At 46.7% G+C, this 25,669-nt stretch overlaps 1 protein-coding gene across 2 annotated transcripts in view; it reads left to right on the top strand.

Annotated features, from left to right (window-relative positions):
* The window catches only part of Gldc (glycine decarboxylase), a 79,004-nt gene extending 53,335 nt beyond the window's left edge, over window positions 1-25,669 (top strand). The window contains exons 16-25 of one of the 2 annotated variants that reach the window (XR_015627098.1): window positions 1,246-1,321; window positions 7,133-7,258; window positions 9,336-9,485; window positions 10,555-10,667; window positions 11,909-12,050; window positions 12,243-14,845; window positions 21,275-21,370; window positions 23,260-23,432; window positions 24,251-24,331; window positions 24,992-25,669. Coding sequence is in view for 1 of the 2 variants with exons in the window: in NM_001415944.1 (NP_001402873.1) it covers window positions 1,246-1,321; window positions 7,133-7,258; window positions 9,336-9,485; window positions 10,555-10,667; window positions 11,909-12,050; window positions 14,734-14,845; window positions 21,275-21,370; window positions 23,260-23,432; window positions 24,251-24,331; window positions 24,992-25,135 (1,213 nt within the window). In the remaining variant the exon portion in view is untranslated. 2 annotated transcript variants of the gene reach the window in all.

Below are 25,669 nucleotides of genomic sequence, written 5' to 3'. Positions count from 1 at the left end.
ACCTTCCTTACACAGCAGATGCACGGCCTAATCTTGAATTACATGACCATGTAAGGTAAAATGCAATAGGGTTTGTTAAAATGATGATGATGATGATGATGATGATGATGATGATGATTTGTGTGTGTGTGTGTGTGTGTGTGTGTGTGTGTGGTGTGTGTGTGTACACACCCACCTAAGGAAGTCAGAAGAGCGTGTCAGATTCTCAAGACTGGTGTTTCAGGTAGTTCTGAGCAGCTCAACATTGTGTGAGAAGCCCCGGGATGAGAATCTGCTTGACATGGTTCAAGGAGGCCTGGGAGGCTGAAAGATGGCAGTGCATGCCCTAGGCCTGAACTGGGGTCATAGGTGACAGAGAAGTAGGGACCATATAATGAGTGGTGGTTCTCACGTACGGCGCTCATTTCCTTGTTCTTGAAAGAAAAGGCATTAAGTGTGCTGGCACTTTTGGCCTCAGCTGTAAAATGACGGATTTATCTTGGGAGTGTAGAACAGAGGAGACAAGGATCTGTGAAGGAGGCAGAGAGACCTGTTATTCACTTCCCCTTCCTTGCTTCACGGAGTACCAGGACTCTGACCGATTTACAGTTGGGCTCCGCTTTGCTCACAGGAACATGAGTCATTAAGAATGCTCTTGAAGTGGTGCCTGCAAGATAGTGCCGGGCCTCTAGCAACCATGATATCGTGGGACAGAAACAGTGAGCGATAAGAATGGGAAGTTTCTGTGGAGATAGTGTGGCCTCTGCATGACTCAGTATTGGAAGGTGTTAAAACCAGGTTATTATTCCAGGTGCGATCATTATGCTGCGATTACGTTTTTTATGATTTCTTTCCTTGGTTTGAGCCTGATGTTTGTTTCACAATCGCTTAGCTCAGCATACAGGGGTTTGTTGAGTGCAGGATGTGTTTAGGAATGAGACTCACCAGGAACTGATCCTTATGTCTTCTTATAATTTCAAATTCCCCCCTTGTAGAAGCTGGATAATGGGTTCCTTATATTCTCACATTTTTCTGAACCAGTCAAATTCCCCAGAGTAAGACCAGGTTGATTTGCTGGCCCTGAGCTGATAAGCATGGCCCACTTTTGGTTAGTGCCATGCTGTTAGCTCTCTTCCTCTACGGATGCCGTATGGTAGGAACTTGGACCATGGCTGCTGAACGTGTGGTTAGTGTCGGGCAAATCCTGACTGAACACGGGAAAGCCTGGAGACCACAACCCTGACTCTTCTCTTCTTGTCTTTGCAGTGGAGCGCAGGGGGAGTATGCTGGCCTGGCCACCATCCGAGCGTACTTAGACCAGAAAGGAGAGAGGCACAGAACGGTGAGCACGGGCAGGTGGCACTTGCTCCCTCTGGGGAGGTTGCAGGCTCAGAGCTCAGGGTTACTTTTGTTCTGTGGGATCTGCCTTTGCAGCCTTTTTGGAAGTGGACTGGGAAACCATCATGGTCTTTGGCATCCCACATTATCCTCAGGAGGGACAATATTCAGAGATAAAAAGGCTATTGTGCAAACCCAGCATATGGAGTCAGTCAGCTGGCCGTGCAAGTGCTCTCTAGGGAGAGGGAGGCAGGAGCCTGATTGTTGCTACGGCCGCCCTCCTCATTGGCTCAACCCCAGCTCTGGGCCTAAGACTTAGCAATTTTGAGCCCAAGCACAGTCTGGGCTCATCAGACTATGTATCCTCAGAAGATTCCACTGAGTAGATATGTTCCCCCACGGGATTGCCCTTAGCACTATGCAACCATGAGGATGGGGGGCAGATGTGTTTCTGCTACGTGCTCTGCTTTGGGCATGGGAGTCCAGTTTGCAAAAATGACTCCTGGGGGCCAGCTGGCACTACTGGATACCACTGATGTCCCAGAAAGATGTGTTGTGATCTATCCAAAGATTCTCCTTAAGGCCAAGGAGGTCTCTGTTCCTGGTGCCTTCACTTTGGAGGCCAGCTCTGTGCTAGGGTTTGTACTAAGCTATGGAGCTGGGATTCTTAGAGGCGTTATAGGGTAGGTATCAGGAGCAGGACAAAGAGGCCATGACTGTTCCAGGAGAGCTCCAGAAGGTTCTTACCTAAGAGGGTGATGTCAGTGAGTGGCAGCCCAAGCTCATGTCCTTTCTAAGCTTACAGATGCTGGTTTTTTGTTTGTTTGTTTGTTTTGTTCTGGTCTTGAGTTTTACAATGAAGAATTTTAAAACTTCCACATCTCCCTTGAAAAGTGCATGAGGAAGGAGTGTTGTCTCCCTCTGTTGCCTATCCATCTGATTCTAATAGTGTGTCTTCCCACTGGGAATGGAATAATAAATATTCTTTCTCTTCTTCCTCCTCTTCCTCTTTCTCTACTTCCTTCTTTCTGTTATTGGGGATGATACTGTTACTATTACAGACACGTAGCCCAGGCTGGCCTCATACTCAGCTAAGAATGCCTTGAACTCCTTACTCGACCTCCTGCCTCCACCTTCCAGGTGCTGAGGTTGACTTTCTGAGCACATGCCCCACTGTTTTGATGTTGGATATGTTTGTATGCTAGTTGAGGTAGGGTCTCAGTACACAGTTGAGGGTGGCCTTGAACTTGTAATTGCTTTGCCTCAATACCCTAAGTGCTAGGTTCACAAATGTGTTCCATCATAACTGTCATCTGAGTTGATTTTTAACAATCTTTGGAATATGCCATTTATGAACTCAGAAACTGCTGAGCCCTGGATATGCAGACAGAGTGTGACAGCAGAGAGATCTGATGATACGGTAGACTGAGCAGACATGCTAGTGTGGGTTTATTCACCTGGTTTCTGTGACCTTCATCTCTTAGCTTTATGAGGAAAGGGGAGTTTAGATCTATGAATGTTCTTGAATAGAATCAGAAAGGGAACTATGGAGCTAAGCTGTCCAGTGAGGGAACACTACATGACCCACTCCTGGTTCCTTCAGGGTCTAAAATAACCTGCAAGCCTTCAAGTTCCTTGTCCTTGCCTCTCCACTGTTGTTCAGTTGAGAACCTGGACCCAGGGGCAGGTCTTGCTGTGAGGTCATTCACACTGCACAGCCATTGATTGGCAGACAAGCCATCAGACCAATGGATCTCAACCCTCCTAAATCTGTGACCATTTAATACAGTTCAACTCCTTACGTTGTAGGGACCCCAACCATAACATTATTTATGTTGCTACCTCATAATTGAAGTTCTGCTGCTGTTATAAATCATAACATAATTATTTGTGAACATAGAAGATTGCTAAAGAGCTCACAATACACAGGTTGAGAACCAACCACTGCACCAAAACCACATTAGCCTGTGGCAGACCCAGGACTAAGCAGTGATAATAGGCCAGCCAGAACTCAGGTTTTTTCCACTCTCTGGTCCTTCCCAAGCCTCAGTATTTACCTATCTCCTTATTCTGACACCAAGAAATAGTTGCTTTGATACAGGAGTCGAGGACCAAGCCAGACAGATACTCCAGATGAGAGATCTTCTGAATTGAGTGAACACCAGCCTTGGTGGTTGGCTGTTGGTGGCTCCTGCTTCCTCTCTGAGCATTCTAGTCCTCCTCCTGCACTCCCCTTCCCCGGTATGATATCTATCTTCCTCCGCACCACTGTGCACACTGCTGTCACAGGGGGTGAGAGGCCATTCCATGTGGAGGTGCAGGATTCTGCACTTCTGGACAGTAGAAAAGAAAGACAGGGAAGCCCTCCTAGCTTCTGAGCTCAGAAACATGGACAGAACCCGCCAGTCTGGAAAAACTTTCTGCCTTCTAGACAAATAGCTTTAATTTTAGCCCTATTTTGAGAAGAGGATGACTTATTCAAATAGCCAGGGAAGATTTTCCACATTAGTGATGTCTAAGGCAGCTGCTCCCACACAGGCTCTAACGGGGCTCAGTTGAACATACCCTTCTCATCTGAAGATGACTGGGAAAAGTTATGAGCTGCAGAGCTGCCCGGGTTCCTCATGGCCTTCTGCTCTCACAATTGCTTTGAGTAAGTTTCAGAGGTTCCTGAAGTTTCAGAGGTCCAAGTGTATGATTCATCAGTTTAATTTGAAAAAATGTGAATTATTTAACAAACATATTTAGCAATTACCATGTGTCAGATACAAAGCACTTTACAATCCGTCTTTCACTCTGCTGGTCAAATCTCAACTCGAGTGTTCTGAAGAGATGCTGAGCTTCCTATAGAAAGACGGACACGGGGCTCTTACATCAGCACATCTGAACACTTTTTTTAAAACTAATTTTTGAGAGTCATTTCCCTTCCCGAATGCCTGAGGCAGTCATAACTTTTGCTGGGTTTTAATCCCAGGAAAATATTTAAATTTTTATCTGTCATACAGTCAGCAATTCTTTGAGGATGAAATCTGTGCTCCCAAACAGGCTTCCTGGAAGTCAGGACAGAGCATCCCCTTAAAGGAGATGAATGAGTGCACCATGGCTGGATTCGCCTGAGAGAATCCAGTACACCAGATCTGAGTCCTGATACTTCTGTGTCCAACAGAACACTGTGATCTTAAAGCGAGGGGAAGTTAACTTCAGGGCGAAAGTAGCTCAAAGTTGTTCAATCTCCTGAGACTCGAGTGTCTACAGTGCCTCTCTCCACTGTTCCAAAGTGGGATTGATTTTCCACAGCTGCTTTAACAAACAACTGTAAACTCACTGTCTCATGACTGCACTCAGGGTCTGTCTTACAGCTACAGGGCAGAACCGGAAACTGTCTTCATGGTGCCCTCAGATACCTTCCTCTGGTGGAGCTAGAGAGAACCGATTGCCTCTCCTCATCTCCCTCGTCTCCACTGGCTACCTTCCTCCTGGGCGCAGGTTATCTTCTTGCTATCCCACAAAATTCCTGGGAGTCCATGTAGGAACAGCTGAAAATCCAAATCCAGAATAATCCCCCCACCTGTAGACCTTTCTGTCTCCTTTGCTGTAGACGCTAACACCCATGTTCCATGGCCTTGGACAGGAAACACCCAAGACTGTTCCTCAGCTGATCACAGCACGGCTGGCATTCTCAGCTCGTTTTGGACAACCTCTTTTGTATAAATTCTTAATTTTGGCCCATTCAGAATGGTTTGTACTCACTTTTCTGATAGTCTCTTTTCCTACTCTTCATCAATAGTCTGTCCTAAAGGGTTGCTTTCATCGTACGATGTAGAATAAAAATAACTTATGAGAAAGGATAGTGCCTCTGGACTTGGTCCTGATAAATAAAGAAAAAAAAGTTTGACAGAGCACATAAACAAGTATTTAAACAAGAAAAACAATTAAAGGAGAGTCAGCACACACAGTATTCTAGTCATTTTTAAAAGGACTTAATCAGTTAGCAGGAGAGGGTCAGGTAATTCCATTTGCCCTGTGCTTAAAGTTCTGGATGGGATGGTGTTTGTGTGTGCGAATGCAGGTGCTCACAGAGTTTCCATATCAGACCCCTAGAGCTAGAAAGGGAAGGAGCTCAAGCTCTCTTTGAGAGTGGTACACACTCTTAACTGTTGACCCATCCAGCCTTGTCCTCCATTCTGTGTGAATGTGATTGTGTATATACGAATGTCTGTGTGTGTGTGTGTGTGTGTGTGTGTATCTCTGTGTGTGCTTGTATGTTGCCTTGTGTGTGTTTGCATACATGTGGTTTTTTTCTCATTAATATATTTATTTGTTTTACATCTCAGTTGTGGCCCCACCGTGTTCCTTCTCTCCTCCCTTAGAGATCCCTCCTCCCATTTCTCCCTCCCCTTTACTTCAGAGAAAGGGAAGCCCCACTTGGGTACCTGCCTGCCCTGGCACATCAAGTCGCACAGAGGCCTGACCAGGCAGTCCCGCTAGAGGAAGGGGATCCAATGACAGGCAACGGTCAGACACAGCCTGCGTCAACTGTTAAGGGACCCACCTGAAAGACCAGGCTGCACATGCACTACAAATGTGCAGGGGACCTTGATCCAGCCCTTACACACCCCCACAGACATAGGTTATTTGACTCTGTGGGTCTTCTTGTGATGTCTCTGACCCACTCTGGCTTAATCAATCTTATCCTCCCACTCTTCCACAAGACTCTGTGTGCTCTGCTCTGATGGCTGTGGGCCTCTGCATCTGTTTCCAACCACTACTGGATGAAGCTTCTCAGGAGGTGGTTGGTCATGTTTTTCTTAAGTCCACCTCTGTTTGGAGGAATCATCTAGAAGCCGCATTTTTCCTCAGGAAGCCCATTTTTATAACCCTTCCCCTGAGGAGGTGCCATATTGATTCTGTGATTTTTCAGGGTAGGAGGATGTCTGAGTTCTGACGGGAAACTTCTGTCCTGTTCTCTCTTGTGACGTTTCTCCCCGAGATCTGCAAATTGCTAGTTTACTGTAGTCATGTCCTGATGTGGGGGAATCAGTGGAAACCTGGGCTTTGCAGCTTCAATAAAGGAATCAGGGATGCAGCTCAGTGGAAGAGGAGTCGCCAGACAGGAGCAAGGACCTGACTGAAATCCAAAACCAAATCCAACAGCTCCATTGGTTACAGTGTTGTCTGCGGTCTTGAGGCACTGTCCCTTGATTTTTTCCAGTGAAGCCGTGTCACATTTAGTCAGTCACCTACTGCACTGTGGATACTGGGCCTTGCTTCTCCGAGTGAGTGTTAGTATTATTAGTGAACGGTGCATGGGAGCACAGGGCAGGTGCTGACCATTTTCCTTGCAGAGATTTTGATCCTCACATTCATCATTCACAGAAGAATAAGGACCCAGTGTCGGCCTAGGGAGGCCCTGGGGTGTATCTGTCATTGTCATCTGTCCTGGTTCACAAGAGCAGCACAGAAGCTGTGGGGTTGGGGTCCTAGAGAACTTCCAACCTCATGTTGTTAGATGGTGCTTTCCATACACTGTGTCTAAGATGAGGTTAGAAAAGGCACAGGCCTGTCTTTAGTATAGTGCTCTGGGTCAGGGGAAGGCATTCTGATGTCTTTAGTAAAGTATTTGGGGGGTTCAAATGGAAATTTCCCTTCAGGACATTGTTTTCCTAGCAACAACACCAATGATGGCTGATGTCAAGCCATCAGTGGTCGGTTTTAGCAAAAACATGTGGTGTCTAACGTGTCATAATTCGAAATGTCCTGGAGATTTTATTTTCTCTCTTTCTCCATTTCTGCCTCCTTTCCTTGTGTGTGCCAGGTTTGTCTCATTCCTAAGTCAGCACATGGAACGAATCCAGCAAGTGCCTACATGGCCGGCATGAAGATCCAGCCTGTGGAGGTGGACAGATACGGGAACATCGATGTCGCTCACCTCAAGGCCATGGTACTCACCCTCCCCTTCATAGACTGGAGGGCTCTGTGCTGGGAAGGGACAGAGATAGTGATGCTGCAGTTGGGGAGGGGGTTGAGGAGAGCTGAGGTGAGGATCGAGGGGTGTGAAATAGATGCATGGTGTCAACTTTGTCTTCTCTTAGATGTAATGAAAGACCATGATTCCTTCTCTAAATGGGTCTGCAGGGAAAGAGAACAAAATTCAAAAACCTTAACAATCATTAAAGGGAAAGAGAAAAATAAAAGACAGTTTTATTTTTTGGTCCCCAATTAAAACTGGCCACGTCTACTATCCCCCTCCCTACCCCACAGAGAGAAGGGTCTTTTCACAGACCCCTCAGCCCCGATTCTTCCACTTGAGATACAACGAGTGAAGCATTTATTGTGATATCATGGTATGAAGACTGCAGGGCCTGCTTCCCTGTCAGCCCTCATATATTTCCATTCGCGGTCAGACGGTTACAGTTGTGCCGAGAATTAAAGTACACATGAGGATTTTGTAACTGTTCCAGCCGAGCTGTACTGGATTCCAGGCAACATTCAGCCCTGTTTTCCTCCAATACCAACCCCCACTCCCAATCTCTCAACCTCCAGGAAAAGGTTGCTTAGCAACCGTATCTGTTTTCCACCAGTGGACTGGAGGCTGCATCTTAAGTAGAAGGGAAATTGGTGGAATAGCGGTGCGATTCTGTCAGGGTTAGTAGGCACGGGCACTGAGAACCTACGCAAAAGCCCTCCAAAGGATGCTGAAAATACACAGTCCTGTTCGTCTTCTCCATTCTCCATTTCCTTTCCATTGGCTCTTTATTGTCTGGAAATATTCTCGGTCACTAGTAGGTGTTGAGCTTGACCAACATTGAATATATGGAATATGACTTGTATTTCCTCTCTTATTACCCCACTTGACAAGAAAAAACAAGTACAATTTCCCCAATACAGTTGCTTTCTCGGGTGGGAGAAGTAGGCACAGTGGCACACACGTGTAATGCCAACAATTAAGTCAGAAGTTCAAAGCCATCCTTGGCTACATAGAAAGCTGGGAGTCAGTCTGAGCTACGGCCCGGCCCGGATGGCAGATGCCTGAAGTTCCCAGCACTCAGGAGGCAGAGGCAGAGGCAGAGGCAGAGGCAGAGGCAGAGGCAGAGGCAGAGGCAGAGGCAGAGAGAGAGGCAGAGAGAGAGGCAGAGAGAGAGGCAGAGGCAGAGGCAGAGGCAGAGGCAGAGGCAGAGGCAGAGGCAGAGGCAGAGGCAGAGGCAGAGGCAGAGGCAGAGGCAGAGGCAGAGGCAGGCGGATCTCTGATTTCCAGGCTAGTCCAGACTACAGAGTGAATTCTTTGCCTTGAAACACCCCCCCCCCCGGGAGGGAGGGAGAGAGAGAGAGAGAGAGAGAGAGAGAGAGAGAGAGAGAGAAGAGGGGGAGGGGGGAGAGGGAGAGGTCATACGAGAAGAGACCAAACCAACCAGCCAAACAAACAAACAAAACAACCCTGTCTCCAAACAGGAAGGAGCACACCAAAATAAATGAGTAAAAAGGCTAGCTGGAAGGTTAGCCATGAACAGAGACACCCCCCCACCCCCACCCCCCCAACACTCTAAAAACAGCCTGGGATAATTTTTTTGAGGTGACTTGAACCAAAACAGAACCATTTTATAGAACTGGACCCAAACTATGCAAAAATCCCCTGAGCAGCCTCTTGTTTCTGGCTTGGTTTTGTTGAGACACAGTCTCACGTAACCCATGGTTACAGTGTACCCAAGGATGCCCAGCTTCCCCAGGCTATGGTTATCACAGTGTACCGCTCTTACATGGTACAGGGAGCAAGCCTAGGGCTCTGCGTGCGAGGCTCAGCCCCGTCAGCTGAGGCACATCCAAAGCCTGGTTTCCGTTTCCTAAAAGGACTTTGCTGCTGCTTTTGGGTGATTTATGAAGGATCGACTGGTGGCATAGACAGATATTGTCAAGAATTCAGACACCAAGACTTCACCTTCCCTCATCCTAGGAAAGAAAAGCAAAGTCTCGGCTGAGAAAGGATCAGATCTCTTCCTCTCATAGCTTCCCTCTCTCCACAGGTGGATAAGCACAAGGAGAACCTGGCCGCCATCATGATCACGTATCCATCTACCAATGGTGTGTTTGAAGAGAACATCAGTGATGTGTGCGCCCTGATTCACCAACATGGAGGACAGGTCTACCTCGACGGGGCAAACATGAATGCCCAGGTGCAGATGCTTAGTGCCCATTGAGAAACAGATATAGATGTATTTTTCTTTTTAATTTTTAAAGGTTAATATTATGTTCGAACAAGGAGCTTATATTGTCAGGAGTGCCATACCTCTGGGGACATCCTAGATGGTGGAGCTTAGAACCAAGTTCTGGGCTGGCACTGGTAGATGCTGTGCTCCCACAGACCCTGCACAAACCAATTTACCTGGAGTTTACCTTCAACAGGACCCCAGGAGATTGAGTCCTGCCTCCCCGGGTTGTAAGAGTGACGGCTGGTCTGCAATTCGAACTCCTGCCTCTTAACTCTTTCCTGAGTTTGATTCCATTCATAAGTGTAGTCCCGGGAGGACTGCGCTCTGGTTCAGCAGCCTGAAGCAAATGTATCTTCCCAAGTCAACTCGGCAGGACTACCAGTTGGATATTGCAACTGGGTATCTGGATTCTCTCAGGAAAATGGGCAGCCTCACTCCCTCTTCCTCAGCCCAGCATCCTCTAGGGCCTAGAGTCTAGGTGTGCACAGTAAATACCCAGCCTTGAATTGGCCAGAGAAGGTGGTGCTGCTGATTTATAAAAGTTGCCGATCATGAGGGCGAACACACTGTGACCCAGGGTCAGTGGCATTTCCCTTACTCCCTCCTAAGGTAGACATTTAGCTCTGGGCTGCCCCAGTATATGTCTTTAAAAATCCGAATAGGGCTAAATGGTCAGTTTCTGTTTCCATAGAAACCACAGTCGCTTTGATTGTGGGATGCCAGGTTGACTGCAGAACCTTTTAGGAACCCTTTTTATGGTTGATATTTAAATTATATTGTACGTGTGTGTGCGTGCATGGAGGTCAGAGGGGAGCTTGCAGGAGTCAGTTCTCTTTTAACATCATGTGGGTCCTGGGGATCAAATGCCTTTCTTTACTCACTGAGCCATCTCACCTGCCCCAAGGAAGCCTTTTCTGCAGGCGTTATGGATGTGTCTCTGCTGCTTACCTTTCCTGGGGAGACAAACAACACAGAGCGTTGTACCCTCCCAGGGCCAGGACGACGTTGACTTTCGCTCTCTCCCTTTGAGTAGGTGGGGATCTGCCGTCCTGGAGACTTTGGGTCTGATGTCTCTCACCTAAATCTTCACAAGACCTTCTGCATTCCCCATGGAGGAGGTGGTCCTGGCATGGGGCCCATCGGAGTGTGAGTTGTGGGTGCTGGCTTCGGGATTGTTTAGGAAGCAGGATGACCCAAAACTTGTTCCTCCCACCAGAGTCTTCAAGGATCACGAATACCTTCACATCTAGTGCACTTCCAGCAGCTAGATGCACAACTGGAGTGTTTTAGAGCGGGTCCAAAAGAAAACGTCATTAACTTAGTAACCATGGTGTCTACTCAGCCGCTCTGGGCTCCAGAGCCTGCTTGTTAACAGAACTAGAATGTTAGTCCCTGTCAGTATCATGGATTTGACCTCATGTTTCTGAGAGTTATTTATTTATTTAATTTACTTGTTCTCTTTTCCTTTTAAAAAAAAAAAGCTTATACTTGCTGAGCGTGGCCACACTTGCCTTAAATCACAACACTGGGGAGGCAGATCTTTGTGATTTCAAGGCCAGCCTAGTCTAGAAATCTGAGTCCAGAACAGCCAGGGCTGTTACACAGAGAAACCCTGTTAAAACAACAAAACCAAAACCAAAGAAACTATTGAAACTATTGAGAGTGAATTGGATGAAGGCTTTAATCTTCTTCATCAGCTCCATGACGAATGAGGAGGAAACACTTTATACTAGAGATAAGTGCATGACATCACTGTGTCCCGGTGGGATATCTTTTAGTTGTTGACAGTTTTGTCACTATAGTAACGGACTTATCTAGAGCTTCTGGACTTCTCAAAATGTGTGGTGGTGGTCTGGGAAGGGCAGTGTTTAGGCTTGCTGGGAGTCTGGTTGTCTTTTCCTTTTGATACACATTATGCATAGCTAGTGAGCGTCCCAGGTGGTTCAGAGGGTGTGTAGTGGGGCAGTGTTCGTGTGTTAGCCCCCAAGTGGAGGGCAGGGGCACCATGTCATCAGCAGCCTTCCGTAGTCAGCAGACAGCTTGAAAGGGTGTGGGTTGCTATGAGGGATCTGTATGGGGCTGCCTCTGCCAAGTTTTCTATGAAAGTTCTTGGAAGATATTAGGTAGAAGGAAAGAAGGAGGGAGGAAGGGAGGGAGGGAGGAAGGAAGGAAGGGAGGGAGGGAGGGAGGGAGGGAGGGAGGGAGGGAGGGAAGGAATGGAGAGATCCCACCTGAGTTGCTTTCTTGTTATTTGCCCCCTACCCGTGTCAGGTCCCTACCCCCATCAGTGTTCCCCCATGAAGAACAGAGCTCCTAGAGAAGGTAGCCACTTGGTTTAATTGTGTCCCTTCCACATCATTTCAATGTGCGCCTTAAAACCAATACAGGAAGAAGCATCTTGTGCCTTTTCTGCCCAGCCATCCCATTGTTTGCCTAAAACCAAATGAGGACACCTGGCCTGTGGGGACTGTCAGTGCGGCCCCATGGGGCTCCAGCTCCATCTTGCCCATCTCATGGGCTTATATTAAGGTGAGTTTAAGAACGTGTGTTACTGTGGAGGGGTGGGACTCACTTTCTTAGAGGGGCTAAAAATGAACTCTGTGACTTGAGGTGCTGATGGCTGGGGTCATGTCCAGTGCTGGGTGGAGGAAACCTAGAAGGCCACCCAGAACTGTTTCATCTGTTCCTTTAGATTCTCATGATGGCTTTGCATTTTTCCAGACACCGTTAAGCTCCGTGAGTCATGCGAGTGTTCTGGCTGCGTCATCTGGTTTCCTGTTGAGTACAGTCAGCTCCGAGCAAGCGAGGAGCGCTGCACATGGCCATTGGGACACTCTGCTGAGATCTTGGGGGGACAGGATGGGGTGCATTTCTAGGAGGCATGGAGGATGAGTAGGATGGATTGGGAATTGGGGTGGTTTCAGACTCGGGGGACTGTGATTTTAGGGGTAACGGAACTTTGTCAGAGAACAGGCTTATCCCCCTTTGTCCTTCTCCACAGAAACATTCAAACCAGAATCGATTTTATGCAGCTCTTGTTCAGACTGACCTGCCCACCTTCTAGAATGTCAAATCTGTGAACAGGCACTCTTGCTAGGTTGCTAATTAGAACAGTGTTTTCAAAACCAATGGCCCTTGGTAAAGGGAGGGTGGCCTCGGGTGAGACAAAAACCCGGACTCAGCTATACAAGTCGTGCTGGGTAACTGTGGGGCTGGCGCTGTCTGAGTGCGATGACATTTATGATTCTTTTTTAAAGCTTATTTCTGAGACACAGTGTCTTTATCCAGTCTGGTACAAGCTTGTGGTTCTCTCGGATTAGCCTCCCAAGTGTGGGACTAGAGGCATAGGTGGTCATGTGACTGCTTGGTATTTGTGATTCCTTTTTACATAATATTCTGAGACTTTGTTTATTGTATGTATATGGGTGTTTCGTCTTCGTGTGGGTCTGTGTACTGTGTCTATACGGTGCCTGTTGGAGGTATCAGATTGCCTGGGATTGGAATTATACAGATTCCAATTCGTCACTGTACAGGTCCTGGAATGGGTCTTTTGGAAGAGCAGCCAGTGTTCTTAACCACTAAGCCATTTCTCCAGTCCCTATAATTCTTTGTTTTATTTTTGTTGTTTTCCCTTTTTAGTTTGTTTTTGTTTTTAAGACAGGAGTCTTTGAGCTCCGAATCCAGCTCCTTCTGTCTCCCAAGTCTTGGCTTTCCCAGCATGCATCTCAAAGCATGCTTCATTTATGATTTTTAATGAAAAGTTTATTGGAAGCAAAGGCAACAGTTCTGTACCCCGGAGCCTTGATGCCGTCTTTGAAGTGTTGTGCAAGTCGTTTGCAAATTAGAGAAACAAACCCAATGAGAATGAAAATTGTCTTCTTTGCAAACAACCAAATCCCCCGGTCCCTTTGATCCATGGATCCTATTAAATTGGACTATTTGTATAAACATATTTGGGCTGGAGATGGCTTCTTACATATAGAAAGTAAAGCCCCTAAGGCTGTTTTGGCCATATGCCCAGAACACCAAACAGAGTATGAGTTTTCAAGCTAAATAAGTAGTGTTTATTTGAGCCTTATCTTATTTCAGGTTATTACTTCTCCTTACCCTCTGTACTGCACTGTGGAGACTCACGAAGGATAATCTCTTCCTGATGCCCCGAACCCTCCTTGCTTCCTACCTTCACTGCCTGGTCTCACCAGCATGTGTTTTGGCCCCGTCCCACTGAGAATAAAACCCAACTGATGTGGCCTTGTGCTTAGAGCCATCAGCATTTAGAGAATGATGCTTGGTGACTCTGACATGTAGGAAGTTGACTGGGCCACATCCATGTCAAAGCAAAGACTCAGGACGTGAGATCCTAATCCCCGGTGCTATGATGACTCCCAGATGACAGTCACGTGCCTTTCCCACTGTAAGCTGTTGTCAGTCCACTCACTTGGCACTTCCCCCTCCCCCTCTACAGACCCAACCTCCCCTCATTTGCTCGATTTCAAGGTTATGGTAAAGTTTAGCTTTGACTTCCGGAAGGCTACTCTGACCCACACCCACGCCCACACCCCCACCCCCACTCCTGCCACATTGTTCTCTTTTCACTTTGAACTTTGTACCAGTGTTTTATTCAGTGCTGTACTTGGACGTTCCCTCAGCCAAGAACATTGGTGTAATCTTGATTTTTAAACCCTTCGCTCATCCTGTCGTTTACCCCGTACGATGGCAAGGACTCACCACCAGAGTAAGAAAAGATTGAAGCTGGCAGTTGGTACACATGGACACGAATACAGAAAGACAAACTACACAAAATTAATCTCATGGACTTTGGCCAAGCTCTCATCAGACTCTAAATTCTCGTTACATGTCAGATTCACAGTCAGTGAAAAAACAAACCTTCCGGCATTTCTAAGAACAGTTCTCATTTCTCACTGGAGAGCAGAAGGGGGCAGTCAACTGTGCCCTGCTTCAGGCTTCGCTGCTATGATCCCCCATCACCACCAAAAAGAAAATCAAGAAAATTAGCGATTAAAGGAAAAAAAAATTCAAGCATGGCAGAGACCAACAGATCTCCTTTCTGGAAATTTCCATTTGTTTTTAATCTCAGTGATGCTGAGCTGGTGAACTCATTTGAACAAACTGATCTGGGATGGGGGAGCATCTGTTAGTGTCTTGGCTTTTACCTCACCCACTCAAATGGCTCTTTTTCTCTTTGTTGCAGATGATGGGGGGAAAGGGTCTCAAAGAGGCCACAGAAATCGCCATTCTAAATGCCAACTACATGGCCAAACGATTAGAGAGATACTACAGAGTCCTCTTCAGAGGTGCAAGAGGCAAGTGCCATCTCTCTCTCTCTCTCTCTTTCTCTCTCTCTCTCTCTCTCTGCGAGGGGCTCCTATATTGAAACTATGCTAGATGTAGGTGTGATTTTGAAGGTGGGAGGGATGCTTCAATTTCTTAGAATATGCAAAGGAAAGTGTAGAATTCTTGGAAGCATGACCAACGTACTCACTATGATGTACAGAGCTACTCCACCCTTGTCTACATAGCCTACACACACACACACACACACACACACACACACAGAGAGAGAGAGAGAGAGAGAGAGAGAGAGAGAGAGAGAGAGAGAGATTGATTCACATAAACACCACGAGCCGATCCTGCACAGGATGTTGTAGAGTTGTCTGAAAGAGTGGACCACTTAGAGCAGGCAGAGTCAGGATGGGGTAGTCTGACAAAGGAAGCACTTATTTCTTATGAGCGGCCTGGTAAGCAGGAGCTGCCTGAAGGGTTGCTTGAAGTGGGATAGGAAGTGAGAGGGCCAATGAGATGAGGTCGAAAGGACAGCTTGGTACCTTGAAGGTCTTGGAAGAGCCTAGACTTAACTCCTGAGCCAGTTGCATCCAGCAAAGGTTTCCCAGCTTGAGGAGTAACAAGATTAGGGTCATGAAAAGGCTGAGAATTGTCAAGGCGGTGAAATGGATGGGTTCTTGGAAGTACAGCCAGCTGGACAGAGTGACTCCTTAGTGCAGCGTGCTAGGTAAACGTTTAGGAGATACTAATGGGTAGGAGAACAAAGTCATCCCAGAAGTGATGGGACGTGATGGAAGTCAGAAACAGGGAGGGGCTGGAAAGGTTCCCAGCATCTACGTAGGCAGCTTACAACCACTTGTTACAGGTGATCCCGTGCCCTCGTCTGTCCTCTGAAGGCACCCGCATAGACGTGTGTGTCACATAGACACACACACACACACACACACACACACACACACACACACACACACAGAGTATATAAATGTGCATACAAATAAAAGGAACCAGGTAGACACTTAGATGCCTGACTGCTCCAGTTGTGGAAGGAGAAACAAGGATAGGACACTGAGGAATGAGTGAAGCCCCCAGCAGATGCTGGCAGTAGGAAGGATGGCCAGTGGCCCCCTCTTGGTTTCTCCAGCCCAGACAGACCCTGCATCTGCATTGTTTATAGTCCTTACTTTAAAGGCTCTTCTGATCTTATAAATGTGGATGCAAAGGGATACTTTGCGAGCTTGGAAATAAAGAAGTGAATAACCCGGAGTCCTGGGGAGGATGCTCTCGAGAGAGCAGAGCGGGTTGTGAGGAGTCGGTCTCCAAGCCAGGCAGCAGAGTGCTTCTCTAATGTCTTTTTAAGAGACTCTACAGCAAGCATGGATTCAGATGTAGCTCCCGTACTGTGAGACCTAGCCTCGTGTGCATTTGCTTAAATGAGGGGCTTGAATATTTATGTTGTCTGGTTACATAAATGAAGTATATTGCTCGATTCAGAAGTTTGGGGAAATTAAAAAAAAAAAAACACGAGGGAAAATCTAAATGGTGCTTGCACCCGTCAGCCAGATAAAGCTAACACTGAATATTTTAATGTATTCCCTTTCTTATTTCTCTGGGATAATTAAGCTGACATCACAGATGCAGTTTGAAGGATTTTTTTTTGCATCTGTGTGGGAGGGTATGTAAGGAAGGGCATGTTCTCCCTTATTAATGGGTGCAGGCCGAAGCCAGAGGTTGACATAGGAATGCCTTTTATTTTTTAAGATTCATTTATTTATTTTATGCATATGAACAGTCCTCTCTCCGTGTGTACACCTGCAGGCCAGAAGAGGGCAGCAATCTCACTATAAGTGGTCGAGAGCCACTATGTGGGTGCTGGGAATTGAACTCAGAGCCTTTAGGAGAGCAGCCAGTCTTCTTAACCAGTGACCCACCTCTCCAGCCCAGGAATGCCTTCTTTAATAGCTCTTTAATTTTAATTAATTTAATTAATTAACTTTAAATTTTAGTTTTTCTTTAATTTTTTTTCTATTATTTTGTTTTTTTAGACAGGGTCTAAACCTGACGGTCACCATTTCAGCTATCAGTGAGGTTGGCTGACCAGCAAGCCTCTCTTCGCCTAGTTACACACCACCCCGCCCCTCACCCAGTGTCTTTTTTTCATGTGGCTACTTGGATGCTTCTCCCTCTCTCTCTCTCTCTCTCTCTCTCTCTCTCTCTCTCTCTCTCGCACACATGCATGCACTGTCATCTAATGTCTTTTTAAGAGGCTCTACAGCAAGCATTTTCCCCACAGTGCCACAAATACTGCCTATCCTGTTTCCCTGAGCTTTGTCCCATGTGAGTAAATAGTGTGGGTGCCCTGGGAGGCGATAGTTAAATTCTTAGTTATTTGCTTTATGTCTTTGCTGTAAGAAAAACCCCTCCAGTACTGTGGTTTTTGTTTTTTTGTTTTTTGTTTTCTTTTTTAAGAAAGATTTCTATTTCTTTAGATAACTTATAAAAGAGGGTATGGAGGCTTTGAGCTTTTTGTACATACATGTTCCTTCAATTATTTTTCTCAAAGACACTGGGTCCATTATTTTATGGTATTGGCACTGAGAGTGCCCGTCACACCAAGGCATATGAGAACAGGCCAAAAAACAACAAAAGTTTAAAAAAAAAGCACTTGCCAGTTTCATGACTGGAAGACATTTTGTTTTAATTTATAATCCTTAAGTGTTTCTTTGCTCTCTTTAGTTAGTGATTGGTGGCAGTAATTGTTTTTTAATCTAGGGCTCCACTCTTGCTAGGTATGTGTTCTAACTCGAGCTGTCTGTCGCAGCCTTTAAGTTGTCGTATATTGTGTTTTACTTTGGGCAACAATACCAAGAATTAACATACCTTCTCATATAATCTGCTCATTTAAGCTGCATAATTCAGCGATTTTTAATGTGTTTGCTGATTGCAAAGTTTAGGTTTTAAATGCAGGAAATAATGTGACTTCAATTGAATGGGGCTGGTTGGCACCCCTGTGAGAAGGTCAGATGTCACCATGCACTTAGCATTTAAGTCGTGGCTTTGGGCATAGAGCCCAACTCCATTCTGTGGGACTGAAGAGGACAGAAAGATGGATGGAATTTCCATTGGTTTCTGACATTTTCCCCCCAGATTAAATTGCAAGTAGCAGTTCTCGTCCTGGACTGAAATAGATTGCTGATTGCACACTTTATTACCCAATCCCAGAGTTAGTCAAACCAAACATTGACTCATGCTAAACACATACATTACACAATTTCAAGTCTCATATTTTGGGGCCTGGGAGCCTGGCACTGTTGTGCTTTGGGGACTCAAAATAGGAATGTTTTTAATAATCACAGTGGACTCTAACGTGCCTGGTCGCACTATTAGAGAACCAGTGCTCATCTTAACCATGTTTACCAGCATTAAATCAGACGTCGGAATTTCAGATGCCTGTGAGGCAATCATTTTAATGAACTCCAGGCTTCGCAGTGTGAGCTGCTCCTCTGAGATTTGAATAGTAACTAAACTGTCTAGGCTAGTGGGCTTTTAAAGCAAATGAGGGTACAGCAGGCAAGAGGCAGTTGGAGAAGCTGGAGAAATATTTTATTCTGTTGCAATGAAGATAAAAGGAATGACTTTAATTAAAATAACTGTTCTGTTGGTGGTCTTGGTCAGTCTTTCTTGTAGATGTTTCTGGGGGAGATTCTTTTTTTTTTTTTTTTTTTCTTTTGAAGTAGCATCTCACTGCTTAGCTGAAGCAGACTTTAATTTGTGATTGACCTGTCTTAACGTTCCTCAGTGCTGGGATTATGCAAGTCTTCTTGCTGTACCCAGAAAGGATGGTAGCTTTGTAAGAGAAGGGATTTTGTAACTTATCAGGTCCCTCACCTTTTGGGCGGCTCCTGGATTTAGACTCTGGCAGCATGGTTTTGTTAACGTTTTTATCTGCCTCTCATCTTGGACAAGGCCAGTGTTGGGTTAAACTCCTGTTCCTGAAGGCCTTTGCAGGTGGGGCCCTTCCTCTGAAAGTGAGCAGTGGCCCCATAGGCTGGCTGGTCCATGGTAACCTAGGGCGCAGAGTGCCAGACCTCATGCTCTTTTTGTCTCAGGCTACCACAGAGCCAGAGGGCCCTTTGATGGCCTGCCCAAGCTTTACGCAAGTCGCTTACTTCTAGCGTTCTGAGGCAGTCTCTGTGAGAATGTTGCAGAAGTGTCTCCAGTCTGTGCTCTCCAGGGGAGCGTGGAGAATCCCATTGTCTTAGTTAGGGTTTCTATTTCTATGAAGGGACAACATGACCAAGGCGACTCTTAGTCAGGACAACGTTTAATTGGAACTGGCTTATGGTTTCAGAGATTTAGTCCATTATAGTCATGGTGGGAAATATGGCAGCGAGCTGGCAGACATGGTGCTGGAGAAGGAGCTTCGAGTTCTACATCCTGATCTGCAGGCAGCAGGAAGAGAGAGACGTGGGGTCTGGCTTGAGCATCTGAAACCTCAAAGCCCACCCCCAGTGACACACTTCCTCCAGCAAGGCCACACCTACTCCGACAAGGCCACAAGTCCTAATACTGCCACTCCCTAGGAGCCTATTTTCGTCGTGCTGTTGAAGTGCCAGGCCTTCATTTCGTTTTTCTATTGTCCCACCTCCTCACCTTTTATGCAGACATCCACAGCTGCTGAGAGCTGTTCACGTGGCACTGTTATGTTGAGAAGACTCTGCTCTTCCACAGTCCTCCGTGACCAGTGGCTCCTCCCACCCCTTCCTGCTGTTTCAGGCTCCTCTGACTTGGTGTCACTCTTAGCTGCAGTCCTGGTTAGGGCTGGAGGAAACAGCTGCTGTCTTAGATGGCCCCAGTTTGCCATAGGCAGAGCCGGTTTGTATAACTCTCTCCCAAAAGCTGTAGACAGAGAAGAGCATCTTGGGCTCTGGCCTCTCATGGCCGCCAAATTTAAATGCTATCCCTTAGAGGGCTCTTAGAGCAAGGGGGGCTCTTTAGGATGAGCGTGCGCACTTAGAAAATAACATCTGAACCTCATATTTGGGAGTGAACCTTTTCCCAAACCACTCGTCTGTGGCGGTGCCCGTGCAGATGGAATCTTGGGTTTAGCAGTGTTGGGGTGACCTGGTTAGATGAACTTCAGTCCGCTGCCACTGAACCCCTGCTTGCAGGACTGTCCTCTAGGCCTGCCAACAAATGACTCCTCTCCTGCTGACGTACATTTCCAGCCTCAGGCTAGCCACATGCCCTGCAGAACAGTAAACATCACTAGTTATCTTCCTGTTGGGGTTGTAGCCCAGGGTAGCAGCCCGAAGCTCAGAGGAGAAAGGGCAGAGGTTGACGTTGGACTCTAAGTTTCCTAAAAGTCGAAGCTGATAAGGTCATAAGGATTTTTGTGATTTTTTTTTTTTAATTTGCTCCTCAAATCTTAGAAGGGTTATTCCATTGGACACGTTTTTCTGAGATCACTCACCTAGACATAGACCTTTCTCGAGTCTCGCCAGAAGAGGGTCACAGGTCCTCTGGAGTCACAGGTGGCTGTGTGCTGCAGGGCAAGAGTGCTGTGCACCAGACACAGGTCCTCTGGAAGAGCAGGAAGTGTTCTCAACTGCTTAGCCACCTCTCTAGCCCCACCACTAGTTTATTCTTGATGGTTGGGTCCTCGGTAGCTCCTGATGGATCTAGGAAGGCAGTCTGTTTATGAACTAGGTGGAAGTGAACTGACCCCCACACATTTCAGTCTCACCGATTCTGTGGTTGTTTAACAGTTCCCCCCTGTCCCCCTCTTTCTTTTCTTCCTGTTGTTTCTATTCTTTCTTTTTGGATTTTGTTTTGAGACAAAGTCTTGATCTGTAATTCTCCGGCCTCTGCTTGGTGCTAGGATCACTGGAGGGTACCACTTCATCCCGCTGACAGCGCTTATTTCTAATTCTTGGTCTGCAGCCTGATATTAAAAACCTTGGCCACCCTTTGAAGCATCATATTAAATTCCGCATGTGTCCTATGAATACGTGTTTATCGATATGTACTCACAGATGCCCAAGGTTAAATGCCAAGCTATTTAACCTTGAAAGTTGAAGATGCTGAACTCACCAGTGAATCTTTTAGAAACAATTTGTGTAAAAAGATCGGGGTTGTATTTAACTGTTTCAAGGAGATTTTAGGTCTTTAGAATAGAAATTTCACAGATCTCCTGCTGATCGTTTTAGTAACACTTCTCCCCCACCCCCAACACACACCCTTCCCTTCATCCACTGCCGGCTGTAAGATATGCAGTCTAAGATGTGATAGAGTGTATGAAAGGGTAAATGAAGTCTTTCCTGCCAACTGTAACCATATCGAGTTCACTTAACCCCTTGGTTCCCATGGTCCGGTGTAAAGAGCTGAACTGTGCACTTGAGTGAAACGGTAAACCAGCATCCATCATCAGCGGACACTATGTTCTTGAACAGGGTACGTGGCTCATGAATTCATTTTGGACACACGACCCTTCAAAAAATCTGCCAACATCGAGGCTGTGGATGTTGCCAAGAGGCTCCAGGATTACGGTAAGTGGCTTTTGATATTCGCACAATGGAACCTATAGGCTGTGGACCATTTCCTAGAGGCACATGCACTCGGTGCATGACTAGACAACAGATCCAGGAACTGCACGCCCCGGTCACAAGTGGCTATTACTCAGCCCGTGGCCAGGAGGTGAACCAGAAGGGAGGGAGGGAAGGACGTTGCTGTCAGCTGATGGGGATTCCAAGAAGGGGCAGTGAGGAACTGGTTGTTAATTCACTAGTAACCAGGTTTTCTGACATTCTCCATTTATTGTGTGTAATTCTGCACAATAGGTCACCCATTCACAGGGAGTCGTGTGTGGGCCTCCTATTTAAGATGTGTCAGTAAGACTTAGGAAATGTCTGATATACATTTCTTCTTAAAACAAGTAATTAAGAAGCTGGGGGAGGGTTGGAGGCTCAGTGGTTAAAAGCACTCTCTGCCCTTGCAGAGGACCTGGGTTCTATTCCCAGCATGCAGTACCCATGGTAGCTGCAACCAACCACATCTGGGTGCCTCCCTTCCTGAGATAGGGTCAAGACCCAGGAATCTGTTTCTAGCCTAGTACATGGATGGTTCCAGATGTGGATGGATCCAGACGTGGGAGCCACTAAAGCAGAATATGAATAGAATTTGCTCACACAAGGAATTGAGGACAGACTCCAATGGGTAATGAAATCGGTTTGTGCTTTAAAGACCGAAACAACTCCTTGCTGGGGCTAACATCTGACACAGATGAATGCTTTTGTTAAAGCCCATTAAATGGTTTAGCTGAAACCCGTGTATTTCACTCTGAGGTTTATGACGAAGTACAAGAATATTGAGTTCTTGTTACTGATGGGCATTCTAAACTACTTACAAAATAAAGCATTCTGATAGTTACAGCATTCTATGAATTACATAAAAAAATAAGTCGGGGCCAGCAATATGGCTCAGTGGTAAGTGCTGCCAAGCTCGGTGGCCTGAGCTCTACCCCTGAGACCCACGTGGAATGAGCGTTAACTCCCCAAAGGCTCCCAATACCCAAACACACATGTGCTAAATACACAAATTAAAGAATAGCATGGATGGTGTCATTGAAGAATCTTTGGCAGATATGTGGGTACCTGGCTACAGTGCTTTCAAATTACCCGTGGACTTGAACATTTTTATTAAAATAATGTTGGGAAACGAGTCCGTTAAGGCCAATGGTGAGGTCTGCCTGACGTTGGGAACCTCTGGTCTCTGCAGCAGCATTAGCTGGAAAGGCCGTCAGTCTGGGAGATTGTGCTAAGTCTTAACATGGTCTCAGAGATGGGATGGGCAGAGTCCGGTGGAAATCTACATGAGCATGATTGGGGCCTGGATTGGAGCTCTCACTGCAAACCCAAAGCAGCTCAGATCCCGCTAAGAATGAAGGAGGCGAAGCTCTGCTTGCCTCTGTCCAGAAAAACCTCTTTCGACCATGTCTTTGTTTCTTAACGCACACTGTGTTCAGGCAAAGGCTTCACACATGCTGACCCGCCCCTAGGTTCCCCACACGGCACGAGCATGCTGAGGTTTGCTTGCTTTCTCTTGAATTTCTGATTGGCTGTTTCTTGTCGTTACAACACACCATCACAGAGAGTTTTGGGGGTTTTTTGGTGGTGGTTGTCACCATTGTTTTTGGCTGTTGTTGCACTCATGAATCTGAGGCCTCAGGGATGCTAAGCATATGGTCTGAAGCTAAGGGTCAACTTCAGTCTAGAAAGATTCTAAAACACGAGGTGAAATGGAAATTCCACTCTAATTTTGTCATGCTTACCCGCTAATACACATATATACCTTACGGTGCTTGTAAAAGCCATGTTATTAATTATAATAAATTTGTGTACTTTTGACTTACACACACTTCTCTGGTCTCCCTTTACAGGATTCCATGCCCCTACCATGTCCTGGCCCGTGGCAGGGACCCTCATGATTGAGCCCACCGAGTCGGAAGACAAGGCCGAGTTGGACAGATTCTGTGATGCTATGATCAGCATCCGGCAGGAAATCGCGGACATAGAGGAGGGCCGCATCGACCCACGGGTCAACCCCCTGAAGGTACACAGCATCCTCGGAAGTTGAAAATGGTGTCTGGGGAGTGTGCTGACCCTCCCTGAGCCCTCTGTGGTGATTAGACTCTTGCCCAGAATGAGAGAGTTATGAGAATCGTAGAGGCTTCTGTCTTCTTGAATGGCAGTGCTGTTACTGGGGTGGAGTGGTCACTTGGGTGGCTCTTGGTTGTAGGAGCTGTGGATGCCACCTGTACCCAACTGATTGTGAAGGAGGGAGTGGGGAGAGGAGGCTCCCCAGTTGGAGAGTTCTTACCACTCTGTGTCACAGCGTTCGTTTACTTCCTTCATGAACTCTCTCTCTCTAAATCCAGCCCTTGTGCTGGCATAGCAATCTGAGACCAGCTTAATTGGTGTTTGATTCACCCTGGGAGTTTAGCAGTGCTTATGGCCCATGTAGAGGAAAGTCCAACGTGTCCCCAATCTCCTCCAAAACACATTGCTTTTAGAATCCTACTTTTCCGGTTCAGTGTAAACGTTAATGAGGAGATGGCTTGAGAACGCTCTGTGGACAGAGCTATAGGTGATGCAGTAACAAGTTTAGAACTGCCTGCCTGGAGGTTCGTTGTGGAGATGCTGGAAGGCGAGAGAACCTTGCTTGAAATACTGCAGCAAAGGGAGGATCTTCCCCACAGTGCGAAGCTGCATTGTCAGGGTGTGGCGACTTCTCGGCGGTGTTATCGTGTGTGCGGTGGAAACACAGTGGAAGCAATAGTCACCAGATTCAGGGTTAGATGTTGGGGCGAGGTTTAGGAGAAAGCAGCACAGTGTTCTGACCGGACCGTCTGCCACCATTTCTCTGTCCAGATGTCTCCACACTCCTTGACCTGTGTCACATCCTCCCGCTGGGATCGCCCATATTCCAGAGAGGTGGCAGCATTTCCTCTGGTAAGTTCTCTGAACTCTGCCAACTGCCGTGTTATTATAGCTCCCGTTGGCCCTGAGGTTTCCCATCCAGCCTCGCTATGTAAAGTGTATCTGAAATGGCTGGTGAAGTGTGGATCTCGATGAGGAACCAAGGGGGAAGACTTGGCCCTCAAGAGTCATCTGAGCCCACTGAGGGCATCAGTCACAAGCCTAGGAACCCACAGGGTCAAAGATCAACACTGAACAGCAGTCCTGGTCGGATGGCTCAATGTGTTCTCCACCAGCATCCGGCGGGAGCTGGAGGTTTATTTATTATTTGTGTGGGGGGGCGTGCAGTGGGTGGAGGTTATGTGTGTATGAACCCTGTGTGCAGAAGCAGGAACTTGAATTTCTAGTGGTTCGTGAGCTGCCTTGTGGGTACTGTGAACTAAATCCAGGTCCTCTGCAAGAGCAGTCAGCGCTCTTACCAGAGCCATCTTTCTAGCCTCTAGCACTTCCTTTTCATTGGGAAGGCATCGTCTGATCCCAGAGGCATACGGACAAGACTCCGAAGTTGAAATTGTGAAAAGTACAGCTTTTGGCACTGGTGCCTTGGGCTGCGGGAACACCCGAAAACCACTACATCTCAATTTCCCCCAAAGGACTGGGAACATCCCAAAATATCCATTTTTTCCTTTTCAGCCCTTTGTGAAACCAGAGAACAAATTCTGGCCAACCATTGCTCGGATCGACGACATCTACGGAGATCAGCACCTCGTCTGCACCTGCCCACCCATGGAGGTCTACGAGTCTCCGTTTTCTGAACAGAAAAGGGCCTCTTCTTAGTCCTTCCTCCCCAGGTTCAAAGGACTGACTGGACGTCTCCTGCTGCAGCATTTGACAAGCAAGGACATTTCTTCTCCTTCATGTGGCTCACATGAGTTTTATACGCTGTCTATTTTTATAATCTTTCAAGGTAATGTAAACACGGTTGGCATGGTGAGTGGCGGCTGCCTGCAGTACGGCGAGGCGGCCGCTCTTCCTATTGCCTTGATTGGGAGCCATTTAGTTTACTGAATAGAAAATTTGGGGTGTGCTAGCCATCTTAACCTTTTAATTCAAGAATCTGCAGAGGTCAGAGCCTATGCTGGGAATTCAATAGACATTCTTTTTTGTTCCAAATAAGTCCTTGTGGACTGTGGTCTCTGTGGGAAACCCCAGGGCAAATGTTTACATTTTGTATACACTGACAAGTTCTTCCTCACTAATGTGCCTGATCTGTCACAGCATTCAAGTGTCTTCCTTTCACTGTGTGGATTTTTTTTTTATCTGCTTTTATTAGCATTCTAATAAAACTGAGTTTGAATAATGCCTTCCCAT

This window comes from Rattus norvegicus, chromosome 1 (genome assembly GCF_021556685.1).
Source record: "Rattus norvegicus strain SHRSP/BbbUtx chromosome 1, alternate assembly SHRSP_T2T, whole genome shotgun sequence".
In the NCBI taxonomy this organism is placed as follows: Eukaryota; Metazoa; Chordata; class Mammalia; order Rodentia; family Muridae; genus Rattus; species Rattus norvegicus.
This window is presented reverse-complemented; position numbering and strand designations above follow the sequence as displayed.